At 37.6% G+C, this 16,465-nt stretch overlaps 1 protein-coding gene across 8 annotated transcripts in view; it reads right to left on the bottom strand.

Moving 5' to 3' along the window:
* Window positions 1–16,465, bottom strand: part of CADPS2 (calcium dependent secretion activator 2) — a 591,461-nt gene that overhangs the window by 50,930 nt on the left and 524,066 nt on the right. For 5 of the 8 annotated variants that reach the window (XM_075065313.1, XM_075065326.1, XM_075065319.1 and 2 more), the window contains 3 exons: window positions 15,896–16,043; window positions 14,803–14,817; window positions 6,850–6,924 (listed from right to left, as the gene is read on the bottom strand). In XM_075065313.1, coding sequence (XP_074921414.1) covers window positions 6,850–6,924; window positions 14,803–14,817; window positions 15,896–16,043 — 238 coding nt within the window. The remainder of the gene's footprint in view (window positions 1–6,849; window positions 6,925–14,802; window positions 14,818–15,895; window positions 16,044–16,465) is intronic. The other 3 variants (XM_075065315.1, XM_075065334.1, XM_075065343.1) reach the window with 1 other exon arrangement.

Genomic DNA, 16,465 nt, shown 5'->3' with positions numbered 1-16,465 from the left:
GTCATATGTTAATTGTCTCATGACATATGTAAAGAATGTTGTAAAAAGTCACTGTCTGCTGCCTAAATACTCATTCTCAGAACCAAGGAGTAGCTCTTTAAGAGTGTCAGGACAGAACAAAATTCCATCTGGCATGCTGTTAATGGGCAGTATCACGGTGTCACAACAGTGTCACCTTCCCTTCTCCCTATGAGAAACTGAGAGCATCACCTTACAATAAAACCTGATCCCAACAGTTCAAAGAGCAAGAGTAAGTGCACAATGACACTCATCACCTAATCTATTCATTCACATTTATAAATGATTAATCGTCACTGTAGGATCCAAGAGCTGTAGTTGGATTACAAATGCATTGGGCTACTGGAGGGGATGGAAGTTGTATTTTTCTCTGCTCTGAGTATAATTAGGGTCCTGGCCTTGCATGGGATGCCAGTTCTCTGCCTTGCTATTTATTACATGCCAGTAAATAACCATTGCTTTCACTGGTTATTTAGCAGTACTCTTACAACACTCATCTTATTCAGAAGGATTCTTTCTGCAAAATGTTAGTCAATAATATTCTGAAAAGACCCATTGCTGGAGGGACTGATCTCAGAAATAAACACCAGGCCCATGTTTTGAGCACAAACGTTATTAAAACCAGTATGTTAAAAGAATGCATTGAAATCCCAAAGAAATCCAGTTAAATACAAGGCTTAGATATGAGTCTGGTGATTGTGTCTTTAGCTGTTTCCTGTGATCTCTCTACATAGACCTGAGGGACTATATAAATACTTCTGAGTATCCTTTGCATTTTCAGGTCTTCTGGGGTTATCAGGATGAGACACTGAGATTGCTTTGTTTCACTGCTCTGTATTATTCATGTGATTTGTTTAACATTTTAGCATGGTAAATCTTTGTGAAATTAGCAATTTAATTGTTACTACGTGAAATCTCATTGAAATAAAAGGTATCAGCATCGTTTTCATTTCTGTAGGAAATTGTTAAAGATAAAAGCAATTAGTAAAAGGTAAATATTCTAATCAACAAGGTTTACTTCCCTGTCAAAAATACAATACACTGGTGATAACTCAAAATAGTGTGATTGATTAATACCATCTTTGGATCCAGAACATAAAAGAATATGGATGTTATAACGACAGCTGTTGGTTCTTGCTGACCAAGAATAACAATGATATATCAACTATGCTTTGAATCTTCAGTCTTTGTCCCTTGGAATGGAGGCAAGCAATACAATTTACTGATGTTACTGGGCATCTAAGCTCTGTATTCCACTAGGAAGAGATAGTTAGGCTTTCAGTGATCAGCCAATCACAAAGAAGATTGCTTCCCCCAAATTTCCTAAGCTTCAGCATCCTCTAACAGTATCAATGCTGCAGTAAAATGTATCTAAAAATTCTCTTCATATCTAACTGCAACAGCAATTGAAGTAGGCAATCTTAGGTCAAGAATTGCCAGGTTATGCTGTCAGGACGACATATTAGGAATTCATGACTGTTGCTGGAAAATCGTGAAAGACAGTCCATCTCCACATTATGGAGATGCTGTCGCTGTTCTATAATTAAGGATGAGTTTTGTGCTTAAAAAAGGGGATTCAACATCTTTGTTACATACAAAAAATACAGCATATCCTTCCCAAAATTACAACAATTTCTTTTACAATATAGAATTATTTTTTTAAGAATTTATAAGTAAACCCACTAAATAGGTTAGGGACAAAATTAATTAAAAATCTGACCGTTAAGAAATTGAGCTACCTTTTTCTGGTCTCATATTACCTTAAAAATGGAACAACATAGACTTCAAACTTCTCACATAGTTTACACTCAACTGAAATCTTGTGCATATTAACTATATTAAAAGAATTGTTCCTAAAGATAGGAATGACAGGAGATACTAGATATGGGTTTAATCAGGCTGCAACTTTATTATTAGACAGATGCCTGGGACTAACCCATGGATAAAATGTGTGCAGCGCAGGTGCAAAATTTATGTCCCTCCATCAGATTCCCTGCCGGGACCTTACCAACTCTAGCCAATTTTGGGGGCGAGGGGCTTCCACAGCTCTTCCCTATTTGTTGAAGTTCCTCCAGCAATTTCCTTGCTGGGATCTTACCACTTCTAGCCAATTCTGGGGGCCGGGGGGAGGGCAGGGGGCCTTTCTCCAGCACCAGCTCTCCCCGCCCCCAGCCCTTTTCATCCAGGTCCCTCCAGCAATTTTCTTGCTGGGACCAGGTCCCTCCCGCAATTCCCTTGTTGGAGCCTTACCGACTACCCCCCTCATAACAGGGGTTAAGGTGGACTATAATGATGGGGGGGTTGGCTCCCTGCTATACCAATCATAGGAGTCTCCAACTGTCCCTGGCTTGCTCAATTATCAAGAACCTCTCCTTAATTAATTTTCCAAGCCGTTTTGTTGTTCTTTTGTGCCTTAATTTATGGAGTACCTGCACTGAACATCCGCTATACACTTAAATAAAGAGTTGCGACATATGGCCTACCACCCGTCATGCCATGCATGGACAGAGCCTACCTGAACCTGCTGCGAGGAAGGTGAAACCCCCCCCACTGCACCTGGCCAATATGGTGGGAAGGGAAAAATTCCTTCTCAGTCCTCCTTAGTGTGGCGGCTAGCATAATGCCCACAGCAGATAGAGCTAAACACCTGGCATATTTGTAACCTATTTAGGGAAGGAGGGTGGGTACTGCCCAGCCTGTTCTGAGTGAAGAGGGAAGGGACCAGGCCTAACTGACCTTTTTAAACCCCTTATTCCTAGTGAGTATTGCTCTTTCAGCAGCTTTACATCTCCCCTCCTTCCCTAAACCAGAAAGCATTGCCTTCTTCTCTCAGCCAGCCAGCCAAAGTCCTCCCTGCTTAAGTGCAGGATGGCGATTCACTGGTTTCTCACAGTGGTGTTCTTTGCCTCCTGAGAGTTTGAGGTGACTATTTTTCCTGAGCACATCTCTCTTTCACTCAGACTGGGAACAGCAGCAGGCTGTGGCTATTTTTAAAGGAGGTAGCCTTAACTGTGCGCAACCTGTAGCCTCAGTCTTCTTCAAAACAATGATTTAAGACTGATATTTCATACCTTCAAATAATCAGAAAAATCAAATGGTATATTGTCTTTGTGTTTCTTGTTTCATGTTCATGTATGAGACTTTTAATAATTTAAAAAAACTAAGGAAATTCCCAGCCAAAAATATGTTAAGATGGAGCTAAGATTGAAAGTACATATCACTAAACTGGGGTAAAATAAATGACAGAGACATTGTAATTATCCGGCCTGGAAAAAACTGCTTTATATACCAAGAAAATCTCAAGAGTTAAGGTTAAATTTAAAAGAAAGCAAATATGTACTCTCAACCTTAAATCCATTTGAACGTAATTTTTGTTTGGGAGTATGTACCAGGGTTAGGAATGATGGAGCTATATTCAGCAAAACTGGTGCAAGCTTCTTGTCCTCTGCTGAAGAGTCACCCCTGCAAAAGGTAGGCAAGTGTTACAGCTGCTGTCCTGCAAGGGTTTATTGCCTGGAAGGGTAGATAATATCTTTGTCTTCTTCCAGGGCTCCAGGAAGTTAATTGGAGTGAGTCTGTAAAACCAATGAATTAGTAGATCCCCTAACTGCCCATGCCATGTCCCTTTCCTGGCTTGTGATATACACTCATGATGAGGTGGCTGGATACTTATGCTCCTGCTTTGATACTAAAGTTGTGGCTACTTTGTGTGATTGCAACCTAGCCACCTGGCAGAGGTTCCACCGTAGCAATCTTCATTAGTTTGTACTATATGAGTTTAGCCCATGAGCTAAAAAAAAAGCTAAGAAAGTAAAATGTAAAAGTTACACTCACAGGACATTAGCAAACAGGTTATGCTGCAAGTTTGACCTTATATAGGCCCTGATTAAGCAAGCACTTAAGTATGTGCTTAAATCCATTCTTACATACAAATGATTTACATGAAGTTGGTTATTTATTTATTTATTATCTGTTATATTATAGTAGCATCAGTCATGGACAAGGAGTTATACAAATATAGAACAAAAAGAAAGTTCCTGCCCTAAAAAGTTTACATCTAAGTATAAACCAAGAAATAACAGACAGTGTGGTCAGCAGTGGCCCCAACACACCAGCAACCTAACTGTTAAATGCTTTCCCGAACTGGAGCTGTAAAACTAAAATGAAATAATGATAGTAATATTTAGCACTTATATAGGGTTTTGCATGTTGAAGACAAGAAATAATAATTAACCAACCTGTTGTGTTAGAGAGTCTCCATTAGTGCACAAGCAACATTTTGAGGGTCACCTACTTGCCTTGCAAAAACCCCTATCTGCGCATGAAAATGGATATTTGTTCATGCAGGTTGGTTTATTACATTCCCAAGTACACTATTTATGTACACAGATTCAGGTTTAGTGAAAGAGTAGCTAAAAATTGGGATCTAAATGTCTAGTGGTGTGCATGCATGCCCTTTAACCACTTCAACACTGTTAAGAAACTAGAGAGAGAATAAATAGTCACTGTTCTCAGCTTACTTTCCTGTAAGCTAACATTATTTTCATAGCTGTGGGAATATTATCAATTATACTTCTGTTTTGGCATCAAAAGATGCAATGTAAATTGAAACTCTTGGTAAAGAAAACCAGCTATGTTAATTTCTGCCCCATCAAAATAGCAAGTAATTTGTCAAAGACAAAAAGATAAAATCTGTGGGAAAGAAAATCTTAGTTCAAACTTCTGTAATGAGTACAAATAAAGGAATGAACAACTTTAAATTCCACAATGTTTTAAATACTTTGCATGCTAGAATATTTTAAACATAGTTTCCAGGAATAAATATCGTGCTAGTGCATTAAATGTTTTAAAATGAAAAGTAGTTAAATATTTAACTTTCAAGCTTAGGACGAACTTTCTTACTAGAGCAAATTTTCTTCTTACGCATAAATCCAATACTTTTTCCATGATTTTGAGAATTTCTCATGTCACATTTACTAACAATAATAATAAATGTATTTTTATATAATAGCTTATTCTCTTTATAGATGAAGCCTGAGACAGTGGCCTTGAATATATCATAAGAAGTTACAGAAAAAATGTTAATGAGAGGTTGTGTGAGAGTCTTCTTTCCTTCTTCTCTGGGGTACTATATTACCCTTTTATAGCTTGTCTACACTAAACTTTTTATGGGAAATCACCTGCTGCTGCATTACCACTAGTGTATCAATGGCATCAATCAGTGGTATCAATGATATAGTGGTAAACATACCTGTGCCCCATCTACACTAGTGCTCCCATCATTGCTACTGCTGGTGTAGATACACCAATGACAGTGCATAGTGGGAGTTATCCCAAAAAAGGCTAATGTAGACACAGTGTTAGAGGTTTCAATTCCCCATCATCTTCAAATGACTATTTCATTGGCATACTTTTGGTCATCAGTTCATTTCAGAATGGAAGTATAATCCAGTGAAATAAAACTCACAGAATCCAGTTGTGCTGCCTGCAGCCTCAATAAACTTTCTTTAAAATAAACACAGATTTTGCAAATTTTTCTGCTTTGATTGGCTAAGTTACTCAGAACTCTCCTTCCATATGTCCACAACAAATACTGCCATCTCAGCTTCTGATTCCATTCTATATGCCCACCACCTGTCTCAAATATTAAATACAATTTAATTTAAAGAAGAATTACTTTTATGGGAGTTCTCTCTCTCTCTCTTTACATACAAACATTTACCAGAGAGATGAGTCCTCAGTGAGGACTAACTTCATGTAATGCTTCCACTTGTAAAGTTCAGCCATTTTAAAATTATGTATGGATCCAAAATATTTAAATCTCTTTACAAAAGGAAAAAAAATATTTTTGTGCCTTCACATAATCCAACCATGAGTGAACAAATTTTGCTCAAATTTCCAAAGGAAGTCCATCTTTGGCTTATGCCCAAGTATGAGAGATGTTGGTTAAAAGGGAAAAAATTTCAGGAAGTTGTGAGCAAGAGAAGACAAAGTCATAATGGAGGTCTCTATAGTATTCTTTCTTGGTTCCTCATTAATCAGTTAAGGCACCATATACTTATAAATCTTTTATCCTAATCTTGAAAAGCTGACACCTCTGGTATGCATTAGCTGTTTAAAGTGCACAGATGTATTTAAAACAGGAGAACATTTATTTTAAAAGCTAAATATCTTCCCAATACTATTTGCTGTTTTCTTTACTATTCGTGGAACTGTCTGTGGTTGAGGGTTTCCCCCCCCTTGCTACTGTGTATTTTGTGAAGCACTTTAGGATCCTAAGTGGTGCTAAAATAATAAAAATATTATTTAATCTTGCTGAACTTAAAAACATCTTCTAAGTATTTAGGATAAAGGAAAAGTGAACAAAAATGTTATTCAGATTTTTTGTGCGGCCCATCTCTAAATTGAAAAGTGATTTAAATAGTATTTAAAAGTGGACAGAAAGTTTTCTTTATGTGCACAATGAAACAAGGAAATAAAGACACAACTAATAAAGACAATGTTAACGTACTCAGAGATACAACGTTAATATACTCAGAGGTGTTGGTACTACTGGCTGCCAGTAGTCACGAAGGAGCTGCAATATAAACAAAAGAAAAACTACTCTGATTAGCAAACTACACAGAAAGCTTTCTACGGATAAGGGTCTTACCAATTTAATTCTGTAACATTTATGATAAATTGGGTGATCGATATTTAAAAATTATATTTGTCCAATCACACTGTAGAAAAAATAGAATGAAATGCATTCTATTTAAGGACATTTCTCACAGCCTGTGATTTAAAATGTGTTTGCCATTCTACTACAAATCAAAATCTAAATATGTTTACCTTTGAAACGAGAAGTGAAATAATTTCTTTAACAGTTTCTTCAATCAAGTCATCTATTTTTGAATGGTATTGTTGCTGTGTTTTAAAAGACAAAGAAATCATTAATGTGTATATGAACACAACACTTTTGTCATAAGTCATAAATTGTACAAAGCTGCTAACCCTGATAGATCAGATTCACTTAAAATTATCATTTTGAACATCAGAAGAACAAAACATTGAAAACGATCCACCCAATCAACACTTTCTTACATTCTGTGTTGAAAATTTTCCCATGTATACTGTTGAGTTAAGCAGCTAATAGGGTTATTATTTAGATGAATTGAGTTCTTATTCTTATTCAGGCGAAGGAATGTGAAGGATACTTTTTGTCTTCTCCTCTATAATTAAGGTGGCCATGTATTTTTTTTTTCTAAAGGATTGGTATAGCTGGAGAAGCAAAAGGACTAGAAAAAGATTTAATTAATACAGCATTTCATGTCTGACAACTCTCATTCATAAGTTATTTTAAATGTCCTCTAGAAATAAAATGAGCTCCCAATTGTTCATTTTAAAAGGGCCTTTTTGTCAGCTTAGTGAGCTGCAGTTTATACAAACCTTACATTATGCTCAAGCAAGGACAAAATTAAAATTTCATCAACAAAGCTGAATAGATGGTAACAAATTAATAGTCCACAGAAGGCATAATAAAACAGTCCTCATTCTCCATAGCTTTTTTCCTGCTTTTTCATGAAAAAAGATGTTTTTAAGTAGGTGCTATTTAAAATAAATCTGAAAGACTTTTATGCTTTCTTTAGATAATACTACAGAGTTCCATCCTGAAATTAACAGGAGCTAGGACTCCTATTCTGCTGTGAAGGGACATCAATTTAAATAGTAATTCTTCCTTTAAAAACATTTATCTGACAGCAAAGATTGTCCTCAATAGCCACTTCACAGAAAATGTGACTTGTAAAGACTAACCCTATCTTGATAATTCAAGGCTACTTGGAACAGCTAATAACATAATGCTTGGAGTAAAAGTACTGAGGTCAACATAAATATTAGCCTAGCTTAGCAGCTGCCAGATGAATAGTTTTCTAAGATGTAAGTTTTTGAAGGCCATTTTTCTTCTGTCTGAAAGTTTCCATACAAATCAAAACATTAAATTGGATCTGCTTAATATGCTCAGGAAATGATTTTCCAAACAATACTTACTTACTGTATCCACATTCAAATTAAAGGAGCATAGGGTTATGTTATGTAACTTCTCAGTGCCCCAAGTACTTTTTATGGTATGTTGAATCAATATTTTAAAAAAATTCTCCCTTTAAAAATGCAAATAATTGAATATATGCCTCATGCAGATCCCAATGCACATCTCATTCACTCTGAAGAGTGAATGAACCTAATGCAAATACACAGAGAAGCTTTCTGTGGCTGCAGTACGGACAAGTTGTTGACCTTCGCCCTACATCCAAGAGAGAAATTATTAATTTTTTGAACAGCATAAAATTTTGTTGACACTTTAAGGGTCCAATTCAGCCAAAATAGTCAGTGTCTTTTGTTGTTATGCAATCCCAGCAGACCATAGATCCTGCCTCTCCAGCAGAAGTATCCAAAAATTGATTTACCACAGATGTCACCCCATTCCTCCTACACAATCTCCTCAACTTTAGTGAAACAGCTGACAGTTGCAGAGTTGACCAAAAGTTCATGCAAATGACCTCCACTTCTAATGCCCCAAATCCTTATGTTTTCATTTCCCTCCATTCTCGCATCCCACCACCATCCTGATCACCTATGGTTTTGCAGGAATTGGGAGTTAATCTATTGTTGGCTAAAGGAACTCTCATAGGAATAAGTTGAATGAAGAGAGCTCAGGCAACCCCAAGCATTCAAAAATCTTGATACAAGATCCTCAGAGAATGAGAGATTATTTTTTAATAAAAGATTTGGGGTTATTTTATTTGCTTCCTGGTTTTGGAACTTTTAAGGTTAATGTTTTCAATTTTTTCTCTGCAACCATGAGGGCTATAAACTTTTTTTTCTTTTAAGCTGAGGTTCTTATGCAATAATTTGACTCAGAAGCTGGAGCTTCAAGAAAAACATCAAACACTATAAACTTGCAGTACAACTGTGAGTGTTGGCAATGCTGTATGCATGATCCTTGCCCAACAGTCCAGTTTTGGGAATTATCTGGAAGAGATATTTATGGCAACATTTGGCCTCCACCTCTCCAAACTCTCCCTAGTGAGACCAATGGATAGTATAAATGATTCTCTCTGAATGGATGAAGGAATAGAAAGTCAGAAAAATAACACACTTTTGGTCATTTTAAAATTCTTCCTTGGCTGACGTATTGTCCATTTAGGGGCTGGGAGGGTAGACAAAGCAATTTACAGAACTGAACTAATATGAGCATGCTCAACAGAATCTCCTAGCATCACTCCTGAGATCCCCGGAGGAGACATTGCAAAATGTGGCATCCCTTCCCCAATGATTCTGGGATATTTTCTTCTAAAAATATGTGACCAACTGCAGCAAAAGGAGGTCCATAGTGTCAATGGGGAGACTATTTTCAGCTGTGGTGAATTTACTATGAGCTAAGAACATATAAGATTTCCCTTTCTGGACCAGAACACTTGTCCTTCAGGTGTGGTATCTTGATTCTGATCGTGATAATAACCTCATCATTTGGAGAAAGACAAAAATGTTAGGGCTGTAAAATATTCAAAAAATTAATTGTGATTAATCGCACGATTAAAAAAAGTAATCACAGTTAATCGTGTGATTAATCACACTGTTAATAATAGAATACCATTTATTTAAATATTTTTGGATGTTTTCCACATTTTCATATATATCAATTTCAATTACAAGACAGAATACAATGTGTACAGTGCTCACTTTATATTTATTTTTATTACAAATATTTGCATTGTAAAAAACAAAAGAAACAGCATTTTTCAATTCGTCTAATACAAGTACTGTAGTGTAATCTCTTTATCATGACTGTTGAACTTAGAAATGTAGAATTATGTACAAAAATAACTGCATTCAAAAATAAAACAATGTAAAACTTTAGAGCCTACAAGTTGACTCAGTCCTACTTCTTGTTCAGCCAAACACTCAGACGAACAAGTTTGGTTACAATTTGCAGGAGATAATGCTGCCTGCTTCTTGTTTACAAGGTCACCTGAAAGTGAGAAAAGGCATTCACATGGCACTGCTGTAGCTGGCATTGCAAGACATTTAAGTGCCAGATGCGCTAAAGATTCATATGTCCCTTCATGCTTCAATCACTATTCCACATGATATGCATCGATGCTGATGACAGGTTCTGCTCAATAATGATCCAAAACAGAGCAGACCAATACATGTTCATTTTCATTATCTGAGTTGGATGCCACCAGCAAAAGGTTGATTTCTTTTTTGGTGGTTCAGATTCTGTAGTTTCTGCATTGCAGTGTTCCTCTTTTAAGACTTCTGAAAGCATGTTCCCCACCTTGTCCCCCTCAGATTCTGGATAGCACTTCAGATTCTTAAACCTTGGGTTGAGTGCTGCAGCTATTTTTAGAAATCTCACCTTGGTGCTTTCTTTGCGTTTTGTCAAATCTGCGGCGAAAGTGTACTTAAAATGAACAACATGTGTCGGGTCATCATCCGAGACTGCTATAACATGAAATATATGGCAGAATGTGGGTAAAACAGAATAGGAGACGTACAATTCTCCCCCAAGGAGTTCAGTCGCAAATTTAATTAACACTTTTTTTTAATGAGCATCGTCAGCATGGAAGTATGTCCTCTGGAATGGTGGTCGAAGCATGAAGTGGCATACTGATGTTTAGCATATCTGGCACGTAAATACCTTGCAACACTGGCTACAAACAGTGCTATGCAGATGCCTGTTCTCACTCTCAGATGACATTGTAAATAAGAACCGGGCAGCATGATCTCCTGTAAATGTAAACCAACTTGTTTGTCTCAGCAATTGGCTGAACAAGAAATAGGACTAAATGGACTTGTAGGTTCTAAAGTTTTATATTGTTTCGTTTGAGTGCAGTTATGTAACAAAAAAAAATCCACATTTGTAAGTTATACTTTCACGATAAGGAGATTGCACAACAGTACTTGTATGACATGAATTGAAAAAATACTGTTTCTTTATCATTTTTACAGTGCAAATATTGGTAATAAAAATAATAATATCAAGTGAGCACTGTAAACTTTGTATTGTGGGTTGTAATAGAAATAAATATATTTGAAAAACATCCCAAAATATTTAATAAATTTCAGTTGGTATTCTATTTTTTAACAGTGGCATTAATCCTGATTAATTTTTTAAATCATGATTTTTTTTTAATCACATGAGTTAACTGTGATTAACTGACAGCCCTAAAAGATACTTATACTGCACTTGGCCACCTGTGCATTATTGCATTTGGTAAAGAGAGGAATTCTCTCCCAATTCCTGTGATGATGAGTTTACATTCTGAAGCTACACCTAACCACACCTTGTTCAATATTATACTATAATCTTTATTATTTTTTGTTCTATTTATGTGCATTTAAGTATCCTATTTGTTTTTTATTAAACTGCTGCAGCACATTGGACTAATATTTTTACTGTTATCACTGGTGAATCCCAAGTCTTTTTCTCTGGAGGGTCTTGGAAATCAATATCCCACCAATTTATGAATTTAAACTACCATTGCCAGTGTGTATTTATATTACATTTCCTCTGGTCTTTTACTGCTAAGCCACATGAAGTGTTTTAATCCTTCTGGAGTTAATCAGAATCCTTTTTGGATTTATTAATCAAAATTACTTTGGAGTCATTGACAAAGTTCACCAACTCGCTGCCCACCATTAATACATATATTAAGAAGTATTAGCCTCAATACATGCCACTATTCAGTTTTCCCAGTTTAAGAAATAGTTAAAGAATAATGTCTGCCTTCTTTCCTTTACAAGCATGACAGGGTAATGAGAGTATATAATTTTGGAATATTTAAGAGAGTTTCCCAATCTGTAAATTGATTTTCTGTGAAGCATTCAACAACCTAGTACAATGGCATTTCCTCTGCTGTTCGAACTAAGCTACACAATGACCAACCCAAGTCTGTTTGTTTCTCCCTGCCCAGCTGCAGCTCTCGTCCAGCTGCCTTGGTCCCAGCAGTTTCTTCAGCTTGATTCTTCTGTAGCTGTTTATCATTCTCAAAATAAAAAATGTTACTAGATAACGCTGAAAGTCCTACAGAATGTAAGTTACAATGTTTTAAAATAGGTTTAAAACCAATTAACTTCAATAAAAAAAACTATTAAAAGCTGAAAAAGCTTCAGGGCCTGGCTTCACGTACAGTGCTTTAGTGGGGCAACTGTGCTGCTGCAGCGCTTTAGTGAAAGGACTACTATGCTTATGGGAGAGCATCTCCCATCAGTGTATTTATCCACCTCCCCAAGAGGTGGTAGCTAGATTGGCTGGAGAAGTTCTCCTGTTGATATAGTGCTGTCTACACAGGAGGTTAGGTCGGTATAACTATGTCGCTCAGAGGTGTGGATTTTTCACATCTGGCCTCAGATTCTCAAGTGTTTTGTTACAGAAAATACGTCTCTTTAGGCTCCCAATCATTTGAAAGGCTGAAGACACGGACTCTCACGAGTAGCACCCATTGGACCTCAGTTCAGAAGGACACAGGAGTGATAGCATTCAGCATCCAACAGCCCAAAGTGGCATCTGATGAGGTTGACAAGTCAAGCCTGAAGCTCCTAGAAAAGTGGCAAAAACTGCTAGGAAACACAGCTGTCTTGTTCTAATCCTTTTCCTTTCAACCCATGAGATGGCTATATCCACAGCAGAATGGACTGGGGGTGCTGTTGGAGGAACTTGCACTGTTGACTGATATGTGGAAAATATACAAGATTTTAACCACCTGGGTATGACATCACACAAACCCTTTCTAGGAAACTTGCCCACCCATGAAGAAGGCATCTGACTGTCTGAATGGATGAGCTCTATTTAACCAGAACAGAATGGTTCAGGCCACATCCAAACCATGCCAAACTTCTCCTTGTGGGTTTGAGCAAATAGACAAAAGCCAGGACATACATTTCTTGACTTACATGGTGAGAATTTCCTGAACTGGAGACTTCTTGAGATGATTCTGAGGCCAGCTTCATTTTTATGACAAATCTGAAAAGACTCATTATAGGAAAGGGCTGTGATGTCTCCAACTTGTCTGACTGATGTGATCAGAATGAGAGGAAATCTAAAAGAACTGTGGTCACATGTTTGAAAGGGAGAAAAAGAGAGAATTAGAATCTAATTTACACTCCAGACAGAGGAACTACATGGTCAAATTTTGGTTTCAGATGAGATAGTACCGTAAGAAAATGGTTGGTAAGGGATGAATTTAATTCCCCTACCTCCTCTCTGATTACCTTGAGAGTGGCCTTACAAAAATAGTTTTCCAGATTGTGATGAAAGACCTTGCCTTAGAAGGAAGTAAGAAAACACAGAACAAGGTAAAGGGTCATTTGAAGGTTGAGGAGGACAATACCAAGACCTTAGACACTAGGGTGGGGATATGAGTATTAAGGAGGATATGTACTTTCCTATATTTCAAAGGACCCTTGGGAAAGGGAGAAATTAGATAAATGGATATTAAAAAGCCCTTATTGAGAAAGCATCCATGATATGTGATGATACCTTCAACTTGTGGCAAAATTTAGGAACTTTTTTTTTCTTGGTGGCAAGATTAAGATTAATTTTTAACTTTCCATGCAGATGCATTGAGATGCCAGGCTCTTGTATACATCCTGAATTCAAAGAAAGGAAGCCAAAGAAGCACGAGGTATTCTGGGTCATGCTGAAAACTTGAAGAGCCATTTTGTATCTTTTCTTCAAGGAAGTCTCATGCTTTTAGAGTAAGAACCTGAGACAGTTCCCTATGCTGCTGCCGAGAGAGGATGATGAAGGAAGGCTGGAGCTCTGGAGACTGCAGTGCCACATGGCAGCAACACAGGAAGATTTCTGAAGAGCCCCTTCGCAAGGACTGGAGCTCTGATAGCTGTGAGGGTATCTGGTTGGCAGTGCATGAGAGGGGAAGTGGAATGGAATGAGTAGAGAGAGTGGGGCTGTTTATCTTCTGTGTGAAAGGCCTTCATGGAAGTGCTGCCTTCCCTGAGAAGAAGGTGGGAGGCCTATTCTCAGGACATTGTCTGAACAACAAGTAGGGGTAGAGGTGGACTCACTACTATGGGATGAGGTGAAGAGGGGCTGAAGTCTCTTGGATTGGCTCTGATGCTATTGGTCTTGTGCTGACATGCTCCTCTGCATCGAGGCGAGGGAGATTCCAAAGCTGTCTGACTCAGTCAGTCTTGAAAGGGCGCAAGAGAGACATCACAACTGCGGCACCAAGAACAAGTCACAGTATCACTGCACAGCCATGCTCAGAGTACTTCCTGCACATTCTTGTGTGTTCTGCTCCAGGAGGCTCTGAAGGCATGTGCCTGGAGCGAGGCAGAAGACAAACAGAAGAAATTTCTGGAACCAGCCTGAAGAGTGATTTCAGCTGGATGGGGTGAGAAGAAATTTGGCATCTGGTGACTGATCACTGCCTAGCAAGTTCAAACAGCAGAGGAAATCCCTCTGGTCCATGTTGTTGAATGAGCAGGAGCAGCAATAGGTAGTTTATATCAAGCAATGAACACAGACAATTCACAAACAAGAAGCAGCAAAGAATCCTGTGGCACCTTATAGATTAACAGACGTTTTGGAGCATGAGCTTCCGTGGGTGCATGCATCTGATGAAGTGGGTATTCACCCACAAAAGCTCATGCTCCAAAACGTCTGTTAGTCTATAAGGTGCCACAGGATTCTTTGCTGTGTTTACAGATCCAGACTAACATGGCTACCCCTCTGATACCTGACACAAAGAACAAGTAGTTTCTAAAATGAAAGGCACTTACCCACTGACCAGCAAACTGGATCAAATCATGGAAAATCAAAGTAGAAAAAGCAGATGACGGGGAAGAACAAGAAAATGGAAAATTAATTATGGCTAAAATGCTAACTTAAATAGATAAGCTAAGGAAATGAGGAGCACATCCACCAAGACAACACAAAAGGGCAATCAACAGAAATGATATGGCTGAATAAAATAAAAATAAAACGGCCTGTATCAATGGTGTGATAAATATATTTTTGCACAAGGCAGGAATAATTCTTGGTGTCAAATTCTGACAATTGGTTTCCCTCCCCCACCAAAACCCAAACAAACAACTACATCACCACCACCACCACCACACACGTACATCAACATTGCAAAAGCAATATTAATTGTGCATCAGTATTCTGGATTACCTAGAGACCACTATTACCCTCTCACCACTGCACAGAATATTCCTGACAGGAGTGGGAGTATTCTGTATTCAAATGGAAGATGGGGCAGTAGCCAAGTATGGATGTATATTCACTCAAAAAGCACGGGCCATTGCCCCACTGTAGAGTCTCTCTCTACAGCCCCATTTGTACAGCACCCAAACAGTGGCCTCTACACAGGTTCTGGAAGAGCAAAAGTTAAAGGTTAATAATTATACTCAATGATTTCTCTCCTCCAGCTAAAATTTTTCACGGGTACATGTTGCTGCCAATGCCAGCCAGACCATTAAAGGAACCAATTAAATATAAATCTAATCTGTTGAACAGTTTACTATAAAGACCGATGCTTTGGCTCAGTTGTGTTATTAAGACACTGTCATAAGCAAGGGTTGTTCTCAGATGGAGAAGCTCTGGGATGGATAGTGCAAAATCCCTCCTGGTATCCTCCTGAACACAGAAATTATGGGCATTCCTTTGTCCATTTAGATGGAATAATGTGGGGCAGTTTGCATCCTCAGTGATACTCAGATACTTACACAAACAAAATCAAAACTATGTGATACATTTCAGAAGACAAAATTCACTAAAAAAAAAAATCAAAGCTATTTTAACCAATGTAGTAAAGACATTCCACAGTGCTAGACACCCCTGATTAATCTAAACATACACAATTCCACCTACCTCTTGCCCACCATCCAGAATGCAGAGTTTAGCAGTTTGCTTTTTGGCATCGACTAAAACGTTAAACATCGTACACACAGATGCAGGAATGCGCAAGTCCATTGATTTGTTTGTCTTTTGCAGCTTGAGTTCAAATGCAATTCTTGTTCTATTTATTTAAACATGAATTCACAACATGAAAGTCTGTCACAATTCCAGACAACTGATGTGTAAAAGCAAAACACTAAATGTGTTAATTTAAAAATTAAGTCTGAGCATCAGGTGGAAGCATGTAGGAACACAATACTAGAAGCAGTAGAGTAAAATATTCATCTTGTCAATAGAACATGACAGTGATAGTAATCTCAAAGTTCTGCTTTGATTTAGCTAAATAATGACCAGTAGGCAAAAACATAATATATTTAACAATATGCTTCCTAATCCATTATCTATAAACAATTTTTAAGCAGTAAAAATATAAAACTCAAAGAAATATTTAGATCTTCTGCATTAAAACATAACAGCTCTTCTATCATGTTAGGATCCCACTCCTGATGCAGAGGACTCAAAAATTCTCTTACCGATTTAATT

The sequence above is a fragment of the Chelonoidis abingdonii genome, chromosome 1, assembly GCF_003597395.2.
Source record: "Chelonoidis abingdonii isolate Lonesome George chromosome 1, CheloAbing_2.0, whole genome shotgun sequence".
In the NCBI taxonomy this organism is placed as follows: Eukaryota; Metazoa; Chordata; order Testudines; family Testudinidae; genus Chelonoidis; species Chelonoidis abingdonii.
Note: the sequence above shows the minus strand (reverse complement) of the source record. Positions and strands in the feature narration are given on the sequence as shown.